This window comes from Emydura macquarii, unplaced genomic scaffold, assembly GCF_026122565.2.
Source record: "Emydura macquarii macquarii isolate MOO-44397 ecotype Brisbane River unplaced genomic scaffold, CSIRO-AGI_Emac_v2 contig_2205, whole genome shotgun sequence".
Lineage (NCBI taxonomy): Eukaryota > Metazoa > Chordata > Testudines > Chelidae > Emydura > Emydura macquarii.
In genome coordinates this window covers 34,208,139-34,227,109 of record NW_027132342.1, presented here as the reverse complement: position 1 = coordinate 34,227,109, position 18,971 = coordinate 34,208,139, and the positions used below count along the sequence as shown (strand labels likewise).

Sequence of the window (18,971 nt, the reverse complement as noted above, 5' to 3'; positions counted from 1 at the left end):
GTGTACAGCAACTTTTCCTGGCAATTCAGGGTGGAAAGAATGCTGTATACAAATGAAATTAGAGAGGAAGTTTAGGTAGACAAAATATAACTACTCATTTGGGCTTTAGCCAGAAAGACAGGCTAGCATACTATTCTTGCAAAAATAAATGAACAAGGCCTTGTTTTTCCTTCATGTGAAAGACAGCACGACACTTACACTATTGGGGTATATGTTCAGTACAGATGGAGGGGGAGCATATAAACTATAAATAATAATAATAATAATAATAATAATAAAATGCTATCTATAATATCAATTTCTTGATTCAACTTCTTTTGTAAATTATTTACAATAATGAAAGAGAGAACAGTAACTCAGTGTGAGACAAAAGGTAAATTGGGGTCTGAAATGGAAGTCACTGGAGACCAATTGCCATACAAACTAGATTTTATCTTTTGTGTGTGTGCTGTTGGTAACTGCACTATGACATTCAACATCATTTCTGAGCAGTTGAAGTGTGCACAAACTGCAGTGTTCCTTTATGATTTTTAGTTTTAAGTTTTGCACCTATCACGGTTATTTAGATCAATGTATTATTTCCTTTTATATTTAAAATATCCTCTTATATTTGTTATTAAGAGTAGTATCATTCAGGTAGGGTTTAAGTTCAATAAGGGCTCTATTACATTTTTACATTAGTAAAACATAGTACATCACATACACAGTCTACTGTATTCACTTTAGTTTGTAAGTATGTTTTCTGTGCAATTTTATAATCCTCAACTCATCCTACCCACATATTTTAATCCACTTTTTTTAAAATCTCAGGTTAGGGGTCAGAAAAGTAAAGTAAAATATGCTGTGGTTCTATTTTACCAAGAATATAAGCCCTAGACAAATATATTTAATTAATTTAATGAAATTACAATGCTGAACCAATATATTCTCAATTACTTGAAATTTCCTGTTGTGGAAAATGGATCACTATAGTGCAAACAACATTAAAGCACTCATGAACAGTTTTCCTTGGAGCAAATGTGAAAACCTGTGCTTCCCATAGCATTTAAAAGAAACTAGAAAGAAGTCAAGAATAATGTAATTCTGTCACTATATGAAAAGGTACCATATATTCAAACTTAGAGTCAGCAATCTTAAACCAATCATTAATATTTAATTTGGAGTTTATATATACATATATACATATATATATATATATATATATATATGAATCTTAGTTATTAACTGAAGTGAGAATAATTTTTTTATTTTAGGAATTTTTGATATCTGAGGTCAAGAACTGGTCAAAATTCCACCTGATTTCCAGTAAACTATGAAATATATACTTGACATGACTGTGTATCTGGTGCTGGATTGATCATTTGATACCTTTGTCCCTAGTCCTGCAAATACATATGCATGTGAGTGACTTTCCTCATGCGAGTATTCCTATGGAGTTCAGAGTGACTGTTCATATGCATGAAGTTGCTTAAAATGTACGTGCACAATGCTCTTCAAATGTATAAGTGTTTGCAGGATAAAGTGCTAAAAGATGATTTATTATGTGTTTACCAATTTTGGAGATATGCAATATTATTTTCCCAAGTCTAGATAGAAGGAATCTTCCAACAATCTAGGAAATAACTATTTGAGATAATAAATGTAATAACGTTGTCTTCAGTGATTGGTTCATATTCTGTGACACAGGAAATGTGTCAGATCCCTTAAGATACTTCTAGTGGGAAAAGACCATCAGCCATACAAACAATTTTCTCTAGACTGATGTGGAGGATATTCTGCAGGAGGAATGTTGGAATAGCCTTGATTTGTGTATATCTTATCCTACCATAGAACCTATATGGGGTTCCTTTATTAGGAACTTCCTTAATTGCTCTACTTTGAGGTATCTGTCAAAGACAGCAACTATCTTTGCATTAATCCCTTTTATGGTAGCATCCAGGTTCTCTTTAAAAAGCTTATACTAACCTGAAGAGAATAGCCATTTAATTTGAGTTACAGGCAAAAGCACCTGACCAGAGTTTGAACCACACAACACTTCCATGTACTCATTAAAGCGACATTCTAAATAGGACCAGAAAGAGCATCTGTACTTGCAATACAATGAAAAAGCGAAAGTCATCAGCCAGAGCAATTAAGTCTACAGGAATTTTGGATTTACTGTACTTCTTTCTGTAGTCAGAATCTAGAATTATATCTTAAAGCCACTTTACAATGAGTCCAGAGGTAAGGCCTGAGTGAATCATCACATTAAGAATTTGAGCTGAAGTTTTACACCTTGTGAGTGCCTGTGTGATTATTTCCTATCCATGGCATCTTTGTTCTAAATATTAGCTTTCAACATGTAAGGCTTTTTAGAGTGTTTATTATAAATGTGGAATCCACAATGGGTGCTAATTCTCTTTCCTAGAGACTATACTTGGGAATTCTTTCTAACTTGTGGAGAGACTTCAGAAGGGATTGTTAAAGCCCAGAATCTCCCAACACCGTTGTAAGATGTATTAGTGTTATTGTGAATAGGAAATACTTTGTCCTCTATTTCACCTTTGGAAAATAGTCACTAAAACTCTTCTTATTCCCTGAGTTAGGAGAATATTCCAATTCCATAGACATTTGTGTATATATAATGCTTATGTTTTAGCCTCAATGTCCTCTGAGGATTCATTAAATTTCTTTTTGGAGGAGAAAACTTTGCCTGTCAGAGAAAACAGGAGGAGGGGTGATTTGTGACTGAGATTTATCATTGCGGCCTCTCATCCTTTCTTGAGACAAAGGATGAAATTCTAATCACACTGATGACAATAGTATAACTCCCATTGCCTTTACTGGTGGATGATTTCACTCAAAGATTAGAGGGTGACTGTAGAGCGGTCAACATCTTTGATTTCTTTCTGGAAGAAGTATAGTTAAAGTTTTCCTTAGTTTTCAAGATCTCTTTTTATCAATTAATTTTAATGCTTATGTTACCCTGCCTATGCTTCTTAAAAGTGATAGTGCTAGCCTTTGTGTACAAGTTTGAAGCATTATTGTACATTGCCAAGCCTGAGGTTTGGGTCCTCCTATTTAAGGTGTATCTATGGATGACATCTGAATGATGGGAAGGTGATTACCTCTTCAAATCAGCAGGCTGAACTTGTCTCAAAGAAGCTATAGTCAGTCTGAATATGGGGAGAGGATCATTTACTTCAGAAATCAATCTTGTATTGTACATCCATTCCTCCTGATTAAACTCTTCATGGACATTTCATAAACTGAAACATTTGTCTTTAGCCTCATCAGATAAAACTGTAACTAGAATTCAAGAGGGCAGCTCCTAATCAGGCAGTGTTTTCACTGACCTATTCAAATAGATGCCCAGGAATACATACTGATACTCCAAATAGCTAGAAGCAGGATAGCAATCAGTTTCATCCCTTACAGAAAATTGGAAATGTCTGTGTTCCTTGAAAAACAGAAAGTTTCTACATTAAACTAGGTTTTGTGTTTCTGTTTATTTGTTTTTGAAAGACTGGGGTGGGGACATCCAAAAGTGACTCAGTATCCTTTGTGCTGTTTCAATTTGATCATATCAAAAATAGTAATAATAATGATTTGATGCTTAATTAGCAGTATGATATAACTATACTCATATATATCATACTCATCTGGATTATATTTTATGCGAATAATAAGTCTCAATGAACTTCAGGATCAATAGCCTCCTCCCCCCATACAAAAATGTCAAGAGAAAGTAATGCTGAATATTCAAGTTATTCAATACATAATGTACACACAGAGCCAAAGTCTGCCCTTAGATGTATGTGCTGAACTCCCACTAATGTTCTGCATATCAGAGGGCAGGCTTTGGCCCACTGAGTTCCCACTTGTGGAGCAGGTTTATTGCAAAAGTTAAATTAGTTATTATACTACAAGTGAATCAAAGTTCCTTTTGCTAACAAAAAATAGGCTTTTTATTCTATCCTTCCATCACTAGGGACTCCTCCACCATTAAGACATAATACACTTAAGTAGTGAAAATAAAGTTTCCTTCCAAATTTAGTATGTGATATCTTTACAGTCCAATTCAGAATAATGTTAAGTAGAATAAATGTGGCCTCATCTTACTTTTCTCATTTTGCTTATTGCTGTTTAACTGATTTCAACTGACAGGAGCATTGAGCTGGGTGAGAAGCAAGATAAACTTGGAAGGAGCTGTGAATATATCATCATAGTCTTTATTTAGCTGAGCTATCAAATCATATAGGAAAAAATTACAGTAATTCATCATTTTGATAGACTGAAACCTCCACTTGTAGTATAATATGCGATGACCCTGAGATGCATGAGATTCTTTTGGATAGCAAAATATCAAATTCACATAATGAGGTTTTGCATTTAAATTACACAAAAATCCAAGATATGTGGAACATACATTAGGGCAGGATATGGTCCTTTGAATGTTATTCTCAATGCTCGTACCAGCAGCAACCGTCATCTGAAAAAGGGGGCAACAGAGAGTCCACTGAATTGAATAGAATTTTTTAAAGGGTTACAGTATATTCAAATTACACCATGCCAAACAGATGAATATTTTAAATTTTCATTCATGCAATATGACTTAATACAATGTACATGTGGTTCAACCCAAACTTGCAAAAATTCAAAAGTATTGTTACATACAGCAGGAAAATCCTGACTCATGGCTGGCTAAAAGCACTCTTGTGATGAGTTAGCCAGTTTCTATTATTTACCTCCATACAGAAGTATGAAACAACGTCAAACAGTTAATTATGGAGGTGCCAGTCACAGCTCCATATTTAAGGATAAGTTGAGTTTTACACTTAGGGCAGGAATTCAGCCTCTTTGTTATATCTGAAGAATACAGGATATCCTCCCCAAAATGAAAACATTCTCTGACTTCAGATTTTTTCTGACAATTTGGAAGTAAACCCATTCATTTATTTATTGAAATTAATTTAATTTTTTTCCATTAAGAAATTTAACATTCTATCTCACACCTTTCTATTGCCTCGAATGATCATGGCATCTTTAACTTCCTCTATAAATAAAATGCTCATGCATGAAATTTCATGCATAGCCTATATATGAAAAATATCTTTAGAATTAATGGTCATTCTCTGACTTTATTTTGCATAACTGAATGTTTCTCTTTCAGCAGTAGCTGATACATAACATATTTTTCTTCAGAGAAACTTGGCATGACAATTTGACTGGCTGATGTTCCTTCAGACGTTAATATATATATCAGAGGAAACAAATAGCCTGTGTTTTGTTGTTTTTATTGTTTAGGTTTCATTTTTTTAAAAAAATTCTGGTTTCATCAGCCCTGAATGTTAATTTAACAGGAAACAATTATATATTGAGAAGTAAGACCATAAAGAAAAGATTTCCAAATATTTCTGATTAAAACATTGACAGTATATGTAACAATACACACAGTATAATGATTTCATATTTATTATGGTCAAAATTCATTTTCTCAAAGTAAATATTGACCTAACTTTAACTCAGTCAGCGTTTACTCTTACTCTGTAAATCTGGTGTTCACATCAACAAAAGTCAATATTTTCTTGCTACAGTATTTATCTATAGCACAACAAGAAATTAGGAAAAATACACTTGCATTATATGTCAACATTAATTTTATAGCTACTTTATTATTTTAGGAATGAGGAATTTAATCTATGCTTTATAATAATTTATGCAAGTAGTAAACAGGCATACACAGTTTCAATTTGTTTTAACAACATCCACAGGATATACTTTTATGCATCTTCACCTCTTATCAACATATTATCAATGCATTTCAAATGTGCTTTGTAATACTTTAAAAATACTTAAATGGATTATACTACTGGTGGAAACAACATTTAAATCTTGGAACTCCAAACAAACAGAGTCTATCTACGCTCACTGAAAGAACATTGTTTACTAGTATGAAATTTCCATTCTTCAGATTCTTGCTATTTATTGTTCCTTTCTAAATTGATGTGTTATTCCAATAAATTTTTACAGTGCTTTGGTCAAATTAGCTCGTTTGTTTTGGTTTTTTAAAAGAAATTTACAGAATGTCTACAGATAAAGAATAGCTACATTTGACGAATGTTTCTGTGCATAAGTTCACAATCAATTTACAGATAATGTGTAGGTGATTCTTTAACAAAACCACTATTGTGAAATTTTAAAAAGAAAAACAAAGTCTATAATATATCATAATATATATATATAATATAGGCTTTAATATATATAATATATATAATATATATATAATATAGGCTTTAAATAGTATTATGTCACCACAAGGAAACATACAACTTTAAACAATGAATAAGTACACTATATAATATCACCAATTTCAAGTCTTGCTTAAATAAATTAGTCCAATTCCTATTAAAAAAATGCGTGTCAGTGTTTACACATAAATATCTAAAATAAAGAAAAATACAGTTATTGAAAATACTGAACCTGAGAGATTGTGCATGTACTGTATTCACTTCTATGCATTCTATATACGTGATGGTGATATCTTCTGAAAAACTGGATTTACCATACACTTTTGACTGTTGCATCTACCCTTTGCCCACTAAGCTATCACCTCTGGAATGTAGAATTCTGATAGTTCTAACCTCTGATTAGCTTCAGCCATCTTTGTTTTAAAAAGCTTTTGAGAATTTTTACTTTTCCCTTTTCCAAAATGTGGATTTTATACCCCAAAAGAACATTGCTTTGTGTGGGATAACTAAAGTCAGTTCTAGCCTGTGGCAGGTTTAAGATTTAATATCTTGGGTCCCTTCAAGGCTAAAATGGAAAACTACATAATTGAGAGTAAGTGATAACTGATTTTTCAAACCTATAAGTCACTCGCTTCTATCCCTGGTAATTCCCTGGGCAGTTGGACTCATGGTAATTAAAATGCCAAGCTTTAGGAGGAGAGAAATGAAAAATAAAATCCAATAAAATTTTTAAAACTATAAAATATTTCTGATTTTCCCCTCTATAAAATAAGTGAGATCTATAAAATATATATTGATGTGGTATAAAGATTTTGCTGGCTATCATATGAGATACCCCACATAACTGATTCATGGATTTCATAAGTAATGCAGCAATACCAAACTCATGCTGATAAAACCTTTATATCACACATTTAATATTATAGCAAGTTCTTACTGATACCAATTATAGTTAATATTCACAACACTTTCTGTAGCAATTGAAATCTATTACACTTTGACCCACCTCCTCAAAGAAAGCAATAAATGAACAGGCATTGCAACATGCCAAAAAGGACACCGGGTTCAATTTGGAGAAGTGATTTCAGAGATGAAGCTCCAAAGCATACTATTATTGGGACTGTCAGATTGCTAACTGTAAACCACATCCACAGAGGCAGTCACTAAAATATGCAAGCCACAAACTATAAAGCAGTTTATATATCAAAACCACAACTTGACATGAAAGTAGACTTTAATTGTAATTCTGGGCAGACTTTGCAGCACAGGTGAAAGAATTTCCATTTGTGAAAAACCCTACAATTGTGCACTTGCTGACGTTTCCAAGGGGTCTCCTAGGTATTGTTCCAAAACCTAGTCTGAGGTAACAAATGCATGAATGACTGGGCTAAGGTTATCATAGAAGAGTGGTTTTAAACCTCCTATACAAGCAATGGTGTAAATAAATGTTCCTGGCTTATGCTGCAATCTGGACTATCAGAAGCAGCCAAAGAGTCAACAGATTCCCTAGGTTGCAGACTACAGAAAGAAATAGCAGGATTGTTCCCTGAATTGGTAGGATTGATATCAGCTATCACTTCCACTATTTCCTCTGGTTATTTCCACTAGCTCATGGACCTCACGAGAATTTTCTCTGTGTTTTCATCCCAGCCCTTGCTTGATACTGGGAAAGTTGAGCAACCACATTGTTCAGATCAGATGAAACAAACAGAAAGGAGTATCATCGCATACTAGCAGCACTATTGAAGGAATGGTGAGAGAATAAAGCCTCTGGTCCTACTTACAATACGAGGAGTCATACAGTACTAATTTCAAGGTCTTGCCCTAAAGGAAGATATGGGGGTGCATTTAAATTCAAATTCAACTCCACCAACCTTTGTCCACAAAAAAGACAATTTTCATGGTTAGTGGCATCAAAGTCTGCTGACAGTTCTAAAAGAATCAATACAGATACCTAACAGGCTAATAGATCAATGAAACCAGTGTAGAATGTTTAATGAATCTACACTAAAAAAGTCAAAAATCTGAGGATTCAGGAATTCAGAACCTACCAATCAGTTACTAAAATGATGATGGAATCTTGCCCTCTCAGAGCACAATAATGAAAATCTCCATCAAATAGGGACCTGATGTTTCCTGACAAAGGTTTTGGTAACCAAGAGGGATATAGGTACTAAATCATAGGTCATACCCCAAAGATCTCCAATCAGTAAGTGAATCTGGTCAAAACTCAAGCAGGCCTCGTGTTTGTTGTTTCAGCCACATTTGTCATGGATCATTGATCCTACAGACTGCTAATCCAGTTCAAATCCGAAAAACTAACAGAAAACCCTTCACAGCAAAAAACACTCTACATCCCAAAAGTGACAGACCAACTGTCTACCTTCTGGAACTGTCCCAGATGGCAGATACTCTGTAAAAACTTCAGTGGAAGATAACAATTTTCTTTGCTCCCAAAACAGTCACAGCATAGAATTTCAAGAACACTGTGCTACAGGTGGTCTGGTTCAGAAAGTGATTTCCACTGCTTCATTCAATATCTGAAGTGCAGTGGCGTGGCCTTTATATTTAACAATAGTCCCATTTTAACCCTATCCCAGGACACTCTCAAAGGGAAGTAATATTCAGCCATACCCATTTTTGGAACATGAAGCCTCCTACATTTAAGGTATTATGCAACCAACACAGTCACACCATTAGCTGAAAGTGCCTCTAACCCACGAAGAAATCAGTCTTTAACAGGAGACATTTGGGTTAACAGAAAAGGCAACAGGAGACATTTGGGTTAACAGATGTATGCACAGGTATGGAAACAGGTCCTTGGTCTGTGGTCCCAACACATACATGTTGATCTTTGGCCGACTGCCTTTTAGGGTTTGTCTACACTGCCACATAAGCTTTTAATTTGTATACTGAAACCTGGGTATAAGCAATGTACCAGATCTTATTAGTTTATTGTAGTTTCCTTTTTAAAATATGTAATTTCCTTTTAAAAACTACAAGGTAACATATTTTGATTTTTGCAGGCAGTCACAGTCAACTCAAACGTTAACTTTCTAAGGCCCTGATACTGCAATGCTTAAACACGTTTACATTTTCAATGGGCTTACTCACAGTAGTAATGCGAGTTACCCAAAGGTGGTGGGCATAAACAATATCTCTGAAGTAACTGCTGGTTTTGAGAGAATGGTGTTTCTAAACTGCACCAGAGCCATTGATGGGACTCACACACCCTTGTTTTCCCTCCTCAAGAAGCACATGAATACATAAACTGCAAAGGGTTACTCCATTGTAATGCAGTTCCTGGATTACAGAGGCTGATTTAGATGAGCCATTTGCCCCTGAATGACAATAATGGATTACTGGACAGGTACACTCAGAAAGCACACCTGTCACAGCTGGGGCAGGATGTATCTGGGTAACAGAAATCAGGTTTGCTCTATGCTCCCACATTATGGACTTGCACAGACCAATGGAAGAGTGAGAACAGTACATTTATTAATGTGCTTGTGCAGCAATGTTAACACTAAATGAGGTACTGTCACTGTACACAATGAATGGGAGGATTTTAATTATGGATGATATGATTGCTTATGAAATGGAGGTGAGCGGTGGTGCACTATGTGGCAAGAACTATGAATTTTCATTATGGATTTGTGTAAACAGATATTTGAGAAACTGTATTTGGAAACAACTTCCTAGTAGTGCCGTATCATGTGTTCATCTTTATTATTCAAAATACACATAATATGATGTGATGCAGTTTATTACTTTCTTAATCAAATAAAAACTTTCTTAATAAACACTGATATAAAAGTCTATTTGTGAACAAGGCTGTATTACAAAACACAATATTAAAACATTGCTAGGCAAGCCTGCTGTCGTTAGAACATCAAAACACCAGTAAAACCAACAAGAAAACAGACACAGCCTGGTTTGATTACATCTATGTATGTACTACACGTAAAAGCATATGATAATACCGATTCTCAAAGAACTACCCAATCACTCCCCCTTCTCTGGAATGCTTCTGAACTGCATACAAACCTCCAGCCATATTTTGGACATTGATTTAGTCACCCATGGACTAAATTTCATTCTTCCTTCTCTGTACAGTTTATTGATTTCAGATGGCTCATTACACTGTGGCATGGCCGATTTGTGTGGAGCAGTGTACTAAAAGGGAAGGCAATATAAGATTCTTGCTTTCAGCACCCCAGCACATCTGGGTAAGAATGTGTGAATATCAAGTAAAAATGTAAATGTAAATGTTTGTTTAACTGTTGTTTGTGCTTCCTAGGATCCATTTTGAATTCCACATAGTTTAGTGCAGGTAAAGGGGGTGATGTCAAGGTGCCGGCATGCACTCTACCAGTAGCAGATACATGCTGCTATCGTCAGTTTATAATACAAATGTCATTGGTTCATAAACCGGAAATCCATCCCATTTGTATATTAACAAAACAAACATGGAGCCAAACACTTACCAGGCTCCAGAACTACTTCTGCCTCTTCTGTTTCTGCTGCTCCTTGAGGGAGTCATCAACAGCTACTCTGGACCCTGGACTTGCTGAAGCTGCTGCAGCAGCAAAGCCTCCTCAAGGACTGGTGTGAGCCTGCAATTACTTCACTAGCTTGATCTGGTGCCTGCTAGCTCCTCCCCAATCTGATACTAGATTCAGGGATCAGCAGGTCGACATCATGACTGACTGGCTATCATGATCTCTGTTGACTCAGTGCTTGACACAGTACCCAGCATCCAGTCAAACTCTTTGTGAAAAAGAGAGCGGATGATGGCAAGTTCCCAGAGGTGCAGGTCTCATCCTTGGCTTTACAGGAGTTGCTCTTGAGCTGTGTAAACTTCTCCCTGCACTGGTCACTAGACTGGGGAATCCCCAACACTGCCAGCTTCTTCACTATTTCCTGGTATGCATTGTTGTGCCTGGTATTCTTACTGAAGTTGGATGTTTTACCAGAGATTTACCAAAATCTGGCTGTGATCATGTGACCTAAACAGTAGTGCGCTTGGCAAAGGACTTCTTGTTGGTGGCCATTGCAAATGCATGAGTAGGTTCACTGTTTGCAGCTCAATAGTCAAAATAAAATGGAAAGGTTAAACATCAAGAAGCTGTACTTGAACCAGGGAGGCTGCTTCTATTTCCTGAGAGTCGACTGGCTAGTCTTGAGATAGAAAGGACAAGGAACATTGGCCCCAGGGATCGTGGGATAGCATTGGCAGATTCTCAGGATCCGAGTCTGGAGGACCCAGGCCCAAGGTACTTCTACACTGCAAAATTATGGGGTTTGGTCCCAAATTCTAGTGTGACTCAGGCTTGAATCCCCCCCTTCCCACTTGCCAGGTCATGGGTCCAGGCTCAGAAGATTTGCTGGCCTGAGTCAGACAAAATTACGTATGGACAGAAGGAGATGTTGGACTTGCCCCTGAACCTGGGCTTACACTCCAATGCAGACATACCCTTAGGTCTACAAAGGACATTCTAGGCATGAATTGGTTTTTGATTTCAAGGGTCTGTTAAGCAATGGAACTGAGGACTTTGATTATTACATGTGTCTGTGACTAGGAAAAAAACGTGCACGTGTTTATATACATGCATCTGCACATGTGTGCATATGCGCACACACAAATGAGAGCTCAAGACATTCTTAAAAGTGAATTATTGACCAGATACAATGGTATAAAATAAGTTATTCCTTAATAAAACTGAAGGCCATACTTTTATAGATTTAGCAGAAATCCGTGCTATTCCTAGTATGCTAATTTCAATAATAAAAATTCAGAATCCACCAATGGTTACTAAACAGTGGTAATGCAAGTACTACACTTATTGTCTATTGTAAACAAAAGGGAAGTGTGACACTCAGACACCAATGCAGAGTCCTTTTTGAGGGTGATTACTATATTTAAGGTATGCAGTTCACAAAACTACTGGTTACTTTTCTGTAATACTTTCTGTAATCGTTATTTTACCAATGTGTTCTGTTTGATAAAAACTATTCAGAGTAAATATTATTGATCAATATTTGTATTACAATAGAACCCAGAGGCCATAACCAAAATCATGGTTCCCCTTTGCTATGTTCTGTACATGCAGATAGTAAGAGAGAAAGAGAGCCCCTTCCCTGAAGAGTTTAGAATCTAGAGAAGAAACACAAAGGATGGAGAAAGGAAGTATTAATCAGCATCCCCCGGTGGGCAACTGAAACTCAGAGATTAAGGTCCCTACAGTGACGTACATGCTTAATTTTAAGCTGGAAAGTAGTCCCACTGAAGTCAACAGGAATATTTGCAGGCTTAAATTTAAGTGCATGTGTAAGTGTTCGAAGGATAGCTGCCTATGTGACTTGACCTAGACAATACAGGAAGTCTGTGACAGAGTCACAAACAGATCTCCAATCTCCTGATTTCTAATCTGGTGCCATACATAACACCATATACAAGATCTTTCCTCTTTCACATTAATCTTAGACACTCACTGGGAATAGTTATGTTAAAGCCCCCCTCTCCACCTGAATCTTTTTGCACGTTGAAGGGGCCCCCGAACCATTCTCCCCTCCTCAAGTGCATCAGATGAAGGAAAATGCTAGTATTTACTCGGCTTTTGAAATTATACCCTGCATGTTGGTACATTTACATCATACAATTTAGCAAACTACACACCTTCATAATTTTCTCAAGTTTACAGTGCAAAATGAATTGGTGAGTATTTCATAATTCACATTTATATCTCAATAAATTGTACTTCTGTTTATATAGGAAAACTGTGGCCCAAATTCTGTCCTTGCCATGAAATTCAAGACACAAATGACATTTTTTGATGTGCAAATTCTGCCCTCAGTAAAATATGCACAATCCCAGCTCAATCCCTTATATTTTAATGGAGAGGCACAAATATACCTGAGGACAGATGTCAACAAATTAACATTATCTATAGATCATTGGCAATTGTTCTAGAATCCAAATTTGAAGCTGTCTGATATTTTGGTGGTTTTTATTATTATATACACAAAAGATGAGCAATAACATTCATTTACTGAATCACGTGATTTATATTGCTGTATCTTTCTACCAACTGACCTTAGTATATCAAAGTTGCCTTTGTGAGAGGCATCTTATCTATAGTTGTCAGCTGGTTCTGTGCATACTTTGATTTTTGTTGGTATACCATTAAACCAAACAGACATCATTTTTATTTCCTCCTTCCTCCAAAAATAAATCATTAATATAATGATTGTGTTCTTCTATCATAATTTATCATCCAATTAAACACTTAGTCTAGTCAAACTGCATAGTAAATAGGACTGGTGAATGACTGATCCCATACTGTGAGCTGTGTGTTACCATGTCAGCAGTATCTAAAAATTCTTTATTCCGTGTAAATTAAAGCTACGAGAATCTCATTTAATTACCAGAATTAAAAAGAAAATATAATTTTATTTAAATGAATTCTACTTATATACTTGAGTGCCAATAATATGTAGCAAAAAAACCCATCTTTTTTGGGGTCTTTTTTTACATACTGTGGCTGATGGCCGGCTTCCCCTAGTGGGTCTCGCGCTCTCTGGCTTGTAGTGGGCCGGGAAGCTGCCCGTCACCCCGTCTTCCCAGGGGAGGGGGTAGGGACCGGGCCCACCCACTCCTCCGGGTCCCAGCCCAGGGGCCCTATGAGGAGCAGCTATGTGCCGCTGGTACTGTTTTCCAGACTGCACGCTCTTCCCCTGGGCTACTTTTCCCCCTCCTTCAGTCCTTCTGGCTTCTTGAGCCAGTACCTTCCTCCTGGCCGCTCCACAACAAGACTCTGCTCTCCAGTCCGCGGCGCGGCGCGGCGCGGCACTCCTACTTCCTCCAGCTTGTGCACTGACTGTTTGGAGCAGAGGGCTTATATGGAGCACCTGGCTAGTCCTTAATCAGCCTCAGCTGCTCCTAATTGCCCCCTAATGGCTCAGTTAGGCTGTAGGAAACAAGGCCCTGAGCATTCTGGGACTCACATATCTCCCATCCGCCACTCTCCTGCTGCCCTCTGCCTTCGCTATCTCACAATACATACTCAAATATGTCAGTACTGTAGCAGTTTAACATTTCTGCACATGCTTGACTTCAGACATGAGAGTCTTCCCAACGAGCAAAATGCAACTACTTATCTGCATAGAATTATGCATGTGCATAGATGTCTGCAAGATTGGGGCTGTATGCTTACTGAGAGAGGTAGGTAAATAGATACTGCACTATATGCAAAACTCTTGCTACATTATCACTTCAGTTATATGATGATCTATTCTGAAGTCATACTTGGTTAAGTAAGCATTTAACATACTTCTTAGTCATATTCTTTTAACTGTCATGTTAATGGAGCTTGATTTGATTAATCATTTTGGAAATATTTATAATGTAAATGCTACGAACCACCAGAATGAAAACAACTTTTCATAGTTACATAGCAAAATATTTTGTGATAACTTTATTGACTTAAATGTATTAACTTATAGCAAATCAAGTTTTAGCACAATAATTACAATAGCATAGTTTATATATCCACTAAAATAGCCCAACAAGATTTCTCTCTATACTGATCCCAAATATGAATTTAAGACTATTTCCCTGATTATTAAAGTAATAAAACATTAATAGTTTTAAAAGAATATCATCTGAATATACCGCGAGTCTGCAAAACAAGAAATTGCCAAAATTTATAATAAAACAAATCCTTTACAAACTATAAAATTTTAAGTACAAAATGTAGAAACAAAGCAAACACTCATTTGATAACATTTAAGGAAAACTGGAAATGGTGGGAACATTTTAAAATGTTATGTTCCTTCATTTGTAAATCAGTACTTGTGAAAATCTCACAAAATGCTCTGTCAGTGTCCCCAATCGAATATATACAAACCCATCTTCTTGGTTCCAATCACACTGTTACTCTGCATCAGGAAGTTGCATCTGAGACTATGCTTACAAGACAATCTCTAGTTGTCCTTCAAAAAATATGGAGGGTGAATATGTCATGCTCTGGAGTTCTTTACTGACTTTGTGAACCTTCTGGTGGATCTTGTGATGGAGAGCAAGTTCAAGAACAGAACATGGCTCAGGTAGAATGTGGTTGCTCTCTCATGGAGGCAATCAGAAGCTAGGACTCTGAACTCTCTCATTTAAAAAGACAACTAGTGAGTCTTTTCTACTATGAATTGAAGCTTTCTCCCTGTAATTATTGTCCAAAATTACACTATTAGTCCAGAGAGCAAAGCCACAAAGGCTGTGTCTAAATCATCTGAGTGAACTAAATACACATCAGACAGCATATCTCAGTAAAGCCAAGAAGGCCCTGTTTACATTTCAAATGCTCTCCCTGTTTACTATATCTTAGACTAATACAAAGGAAAAGTTAGAAATAATGTATCAGGTAATAATGCGTCCCAGTTGAGTAGGAATAAATGCAATATCTCCTTTGGTGTTTTTTTATACTAAAATGTTAAATCTGAATTCTCTGTAAGCGTGCTTGAACTTACCATAGTTTCTTGCAGCAGAGCATAGAGCACCTGCATGTTGTGTGACAAACGGCTCTCTGGTCTGCTGGAAGAAGGATGGGGGGTGGAGAGGAGGCAGAAATTGCTGAGTACACATTGGGGAAGATTACACAAGATTGCTCCCTCCCTTATTATCCAAGGTTTCACAGTGCTCTGAAGGGAATGAAGAGGCCCACCCACCCTGCAGTGGCCTGAGTATCAGGAGGAAAAAGGCTGTACCAGATAAAGGAATGCAGCAGCAGGTGTGTTCCCTGCATCACTGGGGAGAGTAAATGAAAGCAGAAGTAAAGCTGGCCAGGAGGCCAAGTAGGGAGGCATGCGGTCATTTGTATGTGGACTGCCTGATCTATTTGGCATTGACTATACATCTCCCTGGTGGGAATAACCTGCACATAGGGCTGTAGATAACCAGGATGTGAGTTCACAATGATGGTTTTACAGTGTTCATTTTGCATGAAGTTTCAGGGGAAATGTGGCAAAAGGCCTAAATTAGGCCCTTTGTATATTTTTCCAGTAACTTCAAAACTAAAAATAACATGCACAACAATTTAAACATTTCTAATAATGATTAAAATCAAGAAAGGCAATCTTTAAGAATTTTACAGGTTAAAAAAATTATTATCTGGTATCATGGATTTCTCTCTCTTTCGAAGGGTGAAAATCACTATTCATATTTTATTATTAAAAGATATGCGGTCTGGCTTCATGACTAAATCACTGTCGTAAAGCACCGGAAATTCATCCAAGCATAACAAGCAGACTTTTACCTAAGATTCTGAATGGTGACTTGCATGTATGGCCTATCTAAATTTAACATCTGGTACTGCATTTAAATATGCTTGTTAGCACATTGTTAAATTATGCCAGACATTGCATGAGGATACTGTAGTGTCATAATCATCAGACTTATCAAGTCACTCGACAGTGCGAGATCAGTAAACACCTCAGAATTGACTATCAGGACCATATTTACATAAAACTGTCATGTTTATAATCAGACAAGAAACAGGAAAATTATATGCCATTATCTAAGACTATTTTACAGAAACGTACTCCTTGAGAAAAAGATATTCACTTCTTCCATAAGATTAAATGGAAAAGAGTGAAACATGTCTCACTTCTAAAAATATGTAAACGTTACTCTCCAAAGCAAGCTAATTTTATCTTAAAAATAGTTTTTATTTTGGAGAAAAAAAATGTTTCTGGTGTGCATATTTATTTGGATTTATACTCACTGAAATGAAGCCTACATGTATGCTGTGTTTTCCCTTAGCGTAATTTAAAAATACATATAAAAATACTCATATATAACTGAATTGCAGCAATATCATCGAGTAGAATTGATTTGTTATGAATCAATACAATTATTCGCATTGAGACAAAGTATTTTAAAAATGAGCTCAAATTAAAACACTTTGCTTCAACAATCTGCAAATTAAAAAAATCTGAAGATAATTAAATATGCAAATAGTTCACATCAGATTTTTATTTTTTAATCATAGATGGCTAAGTTTTAATAATAGCTTTAATCTAACATTCATTTATTCTCAATATTCAAAATAGAGCCCATTATGATGTAACAAAATAACCTGCATTAATTTAGAGCTCAAAATTATTTTTGTATTTTAAACAGATTTTCAGCCTCTCCATTTCTCTTGCATTAACCACTGTGAGGAAATAAAGTACAGTGAAACAGTTAGCTAGCTCTTTACTAAATGGAATCCAAACACCATCATTCATACCAACATGTATACAGAGTAGTGAGTTTTCTTTCATAATACATTTCTTTCAGAAATAATGAAAAAATATTACAGGAGAAGTATGCAATACAGTATAACCCACTGAACAAACAAATTTTCATGTGCCATACAAGCAATTAGGATATCCTTCACATAATTCAGAGCTGTCAGGTTCAAGAGGCTTGAGGGATATTTGTACAGGTTTGGACGGAGAGGCTGATTTAGTCTCCTGCTTTCCTGCACACAACTCCAATCCCGTTCATCTTTTTCTTTCTTCACCTCTTGCCATTAGCCTTCCAGTCTGAAAGAGCTACTGTACTTAGTGCTATTACACTCTTCTCCATCACTCCAATGTTCAGAACTCCCTGCTCCACCTGACACAAACAGCTAAGGGAGGAGCTGACTAAAGCAGTGATATGCATTGAAAAGAGTCATCTCTGGATAGTCCTAGGCTCCCATTTTTAGCCATGTGCTTCAGGCAGAGTAGCACGCTAATGCCTAATAGTAAATGTACTCATCAAGTCCCATTTCCTCGCATCTACTCCTCCACACTTAACAAATTATATCACCTTGCACTTTACTGCACTCTTTAAATCCCAAATCCCACAAATCATATTTCCTTGTCACTTCAGTCCTTGAATACAAAATTCCATTCCACACCCACCCAAAAAAGCACACACTATTGTCCATGTGCTTCCTACATTCTACTCAAATATGAAGCAATACCCCTATCTGAAACCAGAATAAGCTCCACCAGCGCAACTCATGTCTTGCCTTGCCTATGCTTGAGGTTTGCACTGGTGCAGTTAACACTGATGGCTGAAATTGTGGCAAAACCCCAATGTGAAGAAGACCTACATTTCTCTTTGAAATTTTATTGTGGAGCATTGGCCTTTCCTAGGGGAGGTATAAGAAGGCATATGGGTGTGTGGGAAAACATTCCATAACATTCCCTCTTTATATGGTAGAGTTGAAAAGTATTCACATATATGATGTGAACTACCTCTATTATTCTTCTCACTGAAGAAAATGATATACTCCTCTAGCCTGCATCTGCTCCTTGACTCAAGAACCCCTTTCTGAAGCTCGTTGGGGCACAGACCATTTCTACCACATTTTGTATAGCACCTAGCACAACAAAGCCTCAAGTCCATTTGGAATCCCATCACTACCCTATTACAAATAATAAACAATAATCCAACTACAAATTAACTACAGGAGTAATTTGTAAATATAAAAGAAATGGTTGTTTTAATGAAGTAATTCTAGGGGCTGCAGGGATATTTTATTGACAATCTTCCTTTTCTCTGCACATCTGTCTTTCCTTTAAAATCATGGGAAATATGATTCAAGGTCAAAGTAATGCTGTTCAACTTGCTGAATCAAAATTACTAAAATCTTTTGTTATATCTCATAATTTAAAGACATAGTGTGGCTTATCCTATATCCTTGCAAAGTG

At 36.4% G+C, this 18,971-nt stretch overlaps 1 protein-coding gene across 2 annotated transcripts in view; it reads right to left on the bottom strand.

Moving 5' to 3' along the window:
• PPFIA2 (PTPRF interacting protein alpha 2) overlaps nt 1–18,971 on the bottom strand; it is a 534,766-nt gene that overhangs the window by 270,669 nt on the left and 245,126 nt on the right. For both annotated transcript variants that reach the window (XM_067559878.1, XM_067559879.1), the window contains exon 3: nt 4,409–4,471. In XM_067559878.1, coding sequence (XP_067415979.1) covers nt 4,409–4,471 — 63 coding nt within the window. The remainder of the gene's footprint in view (nt 1–4,408; nt 4,472–18,971) is intronic.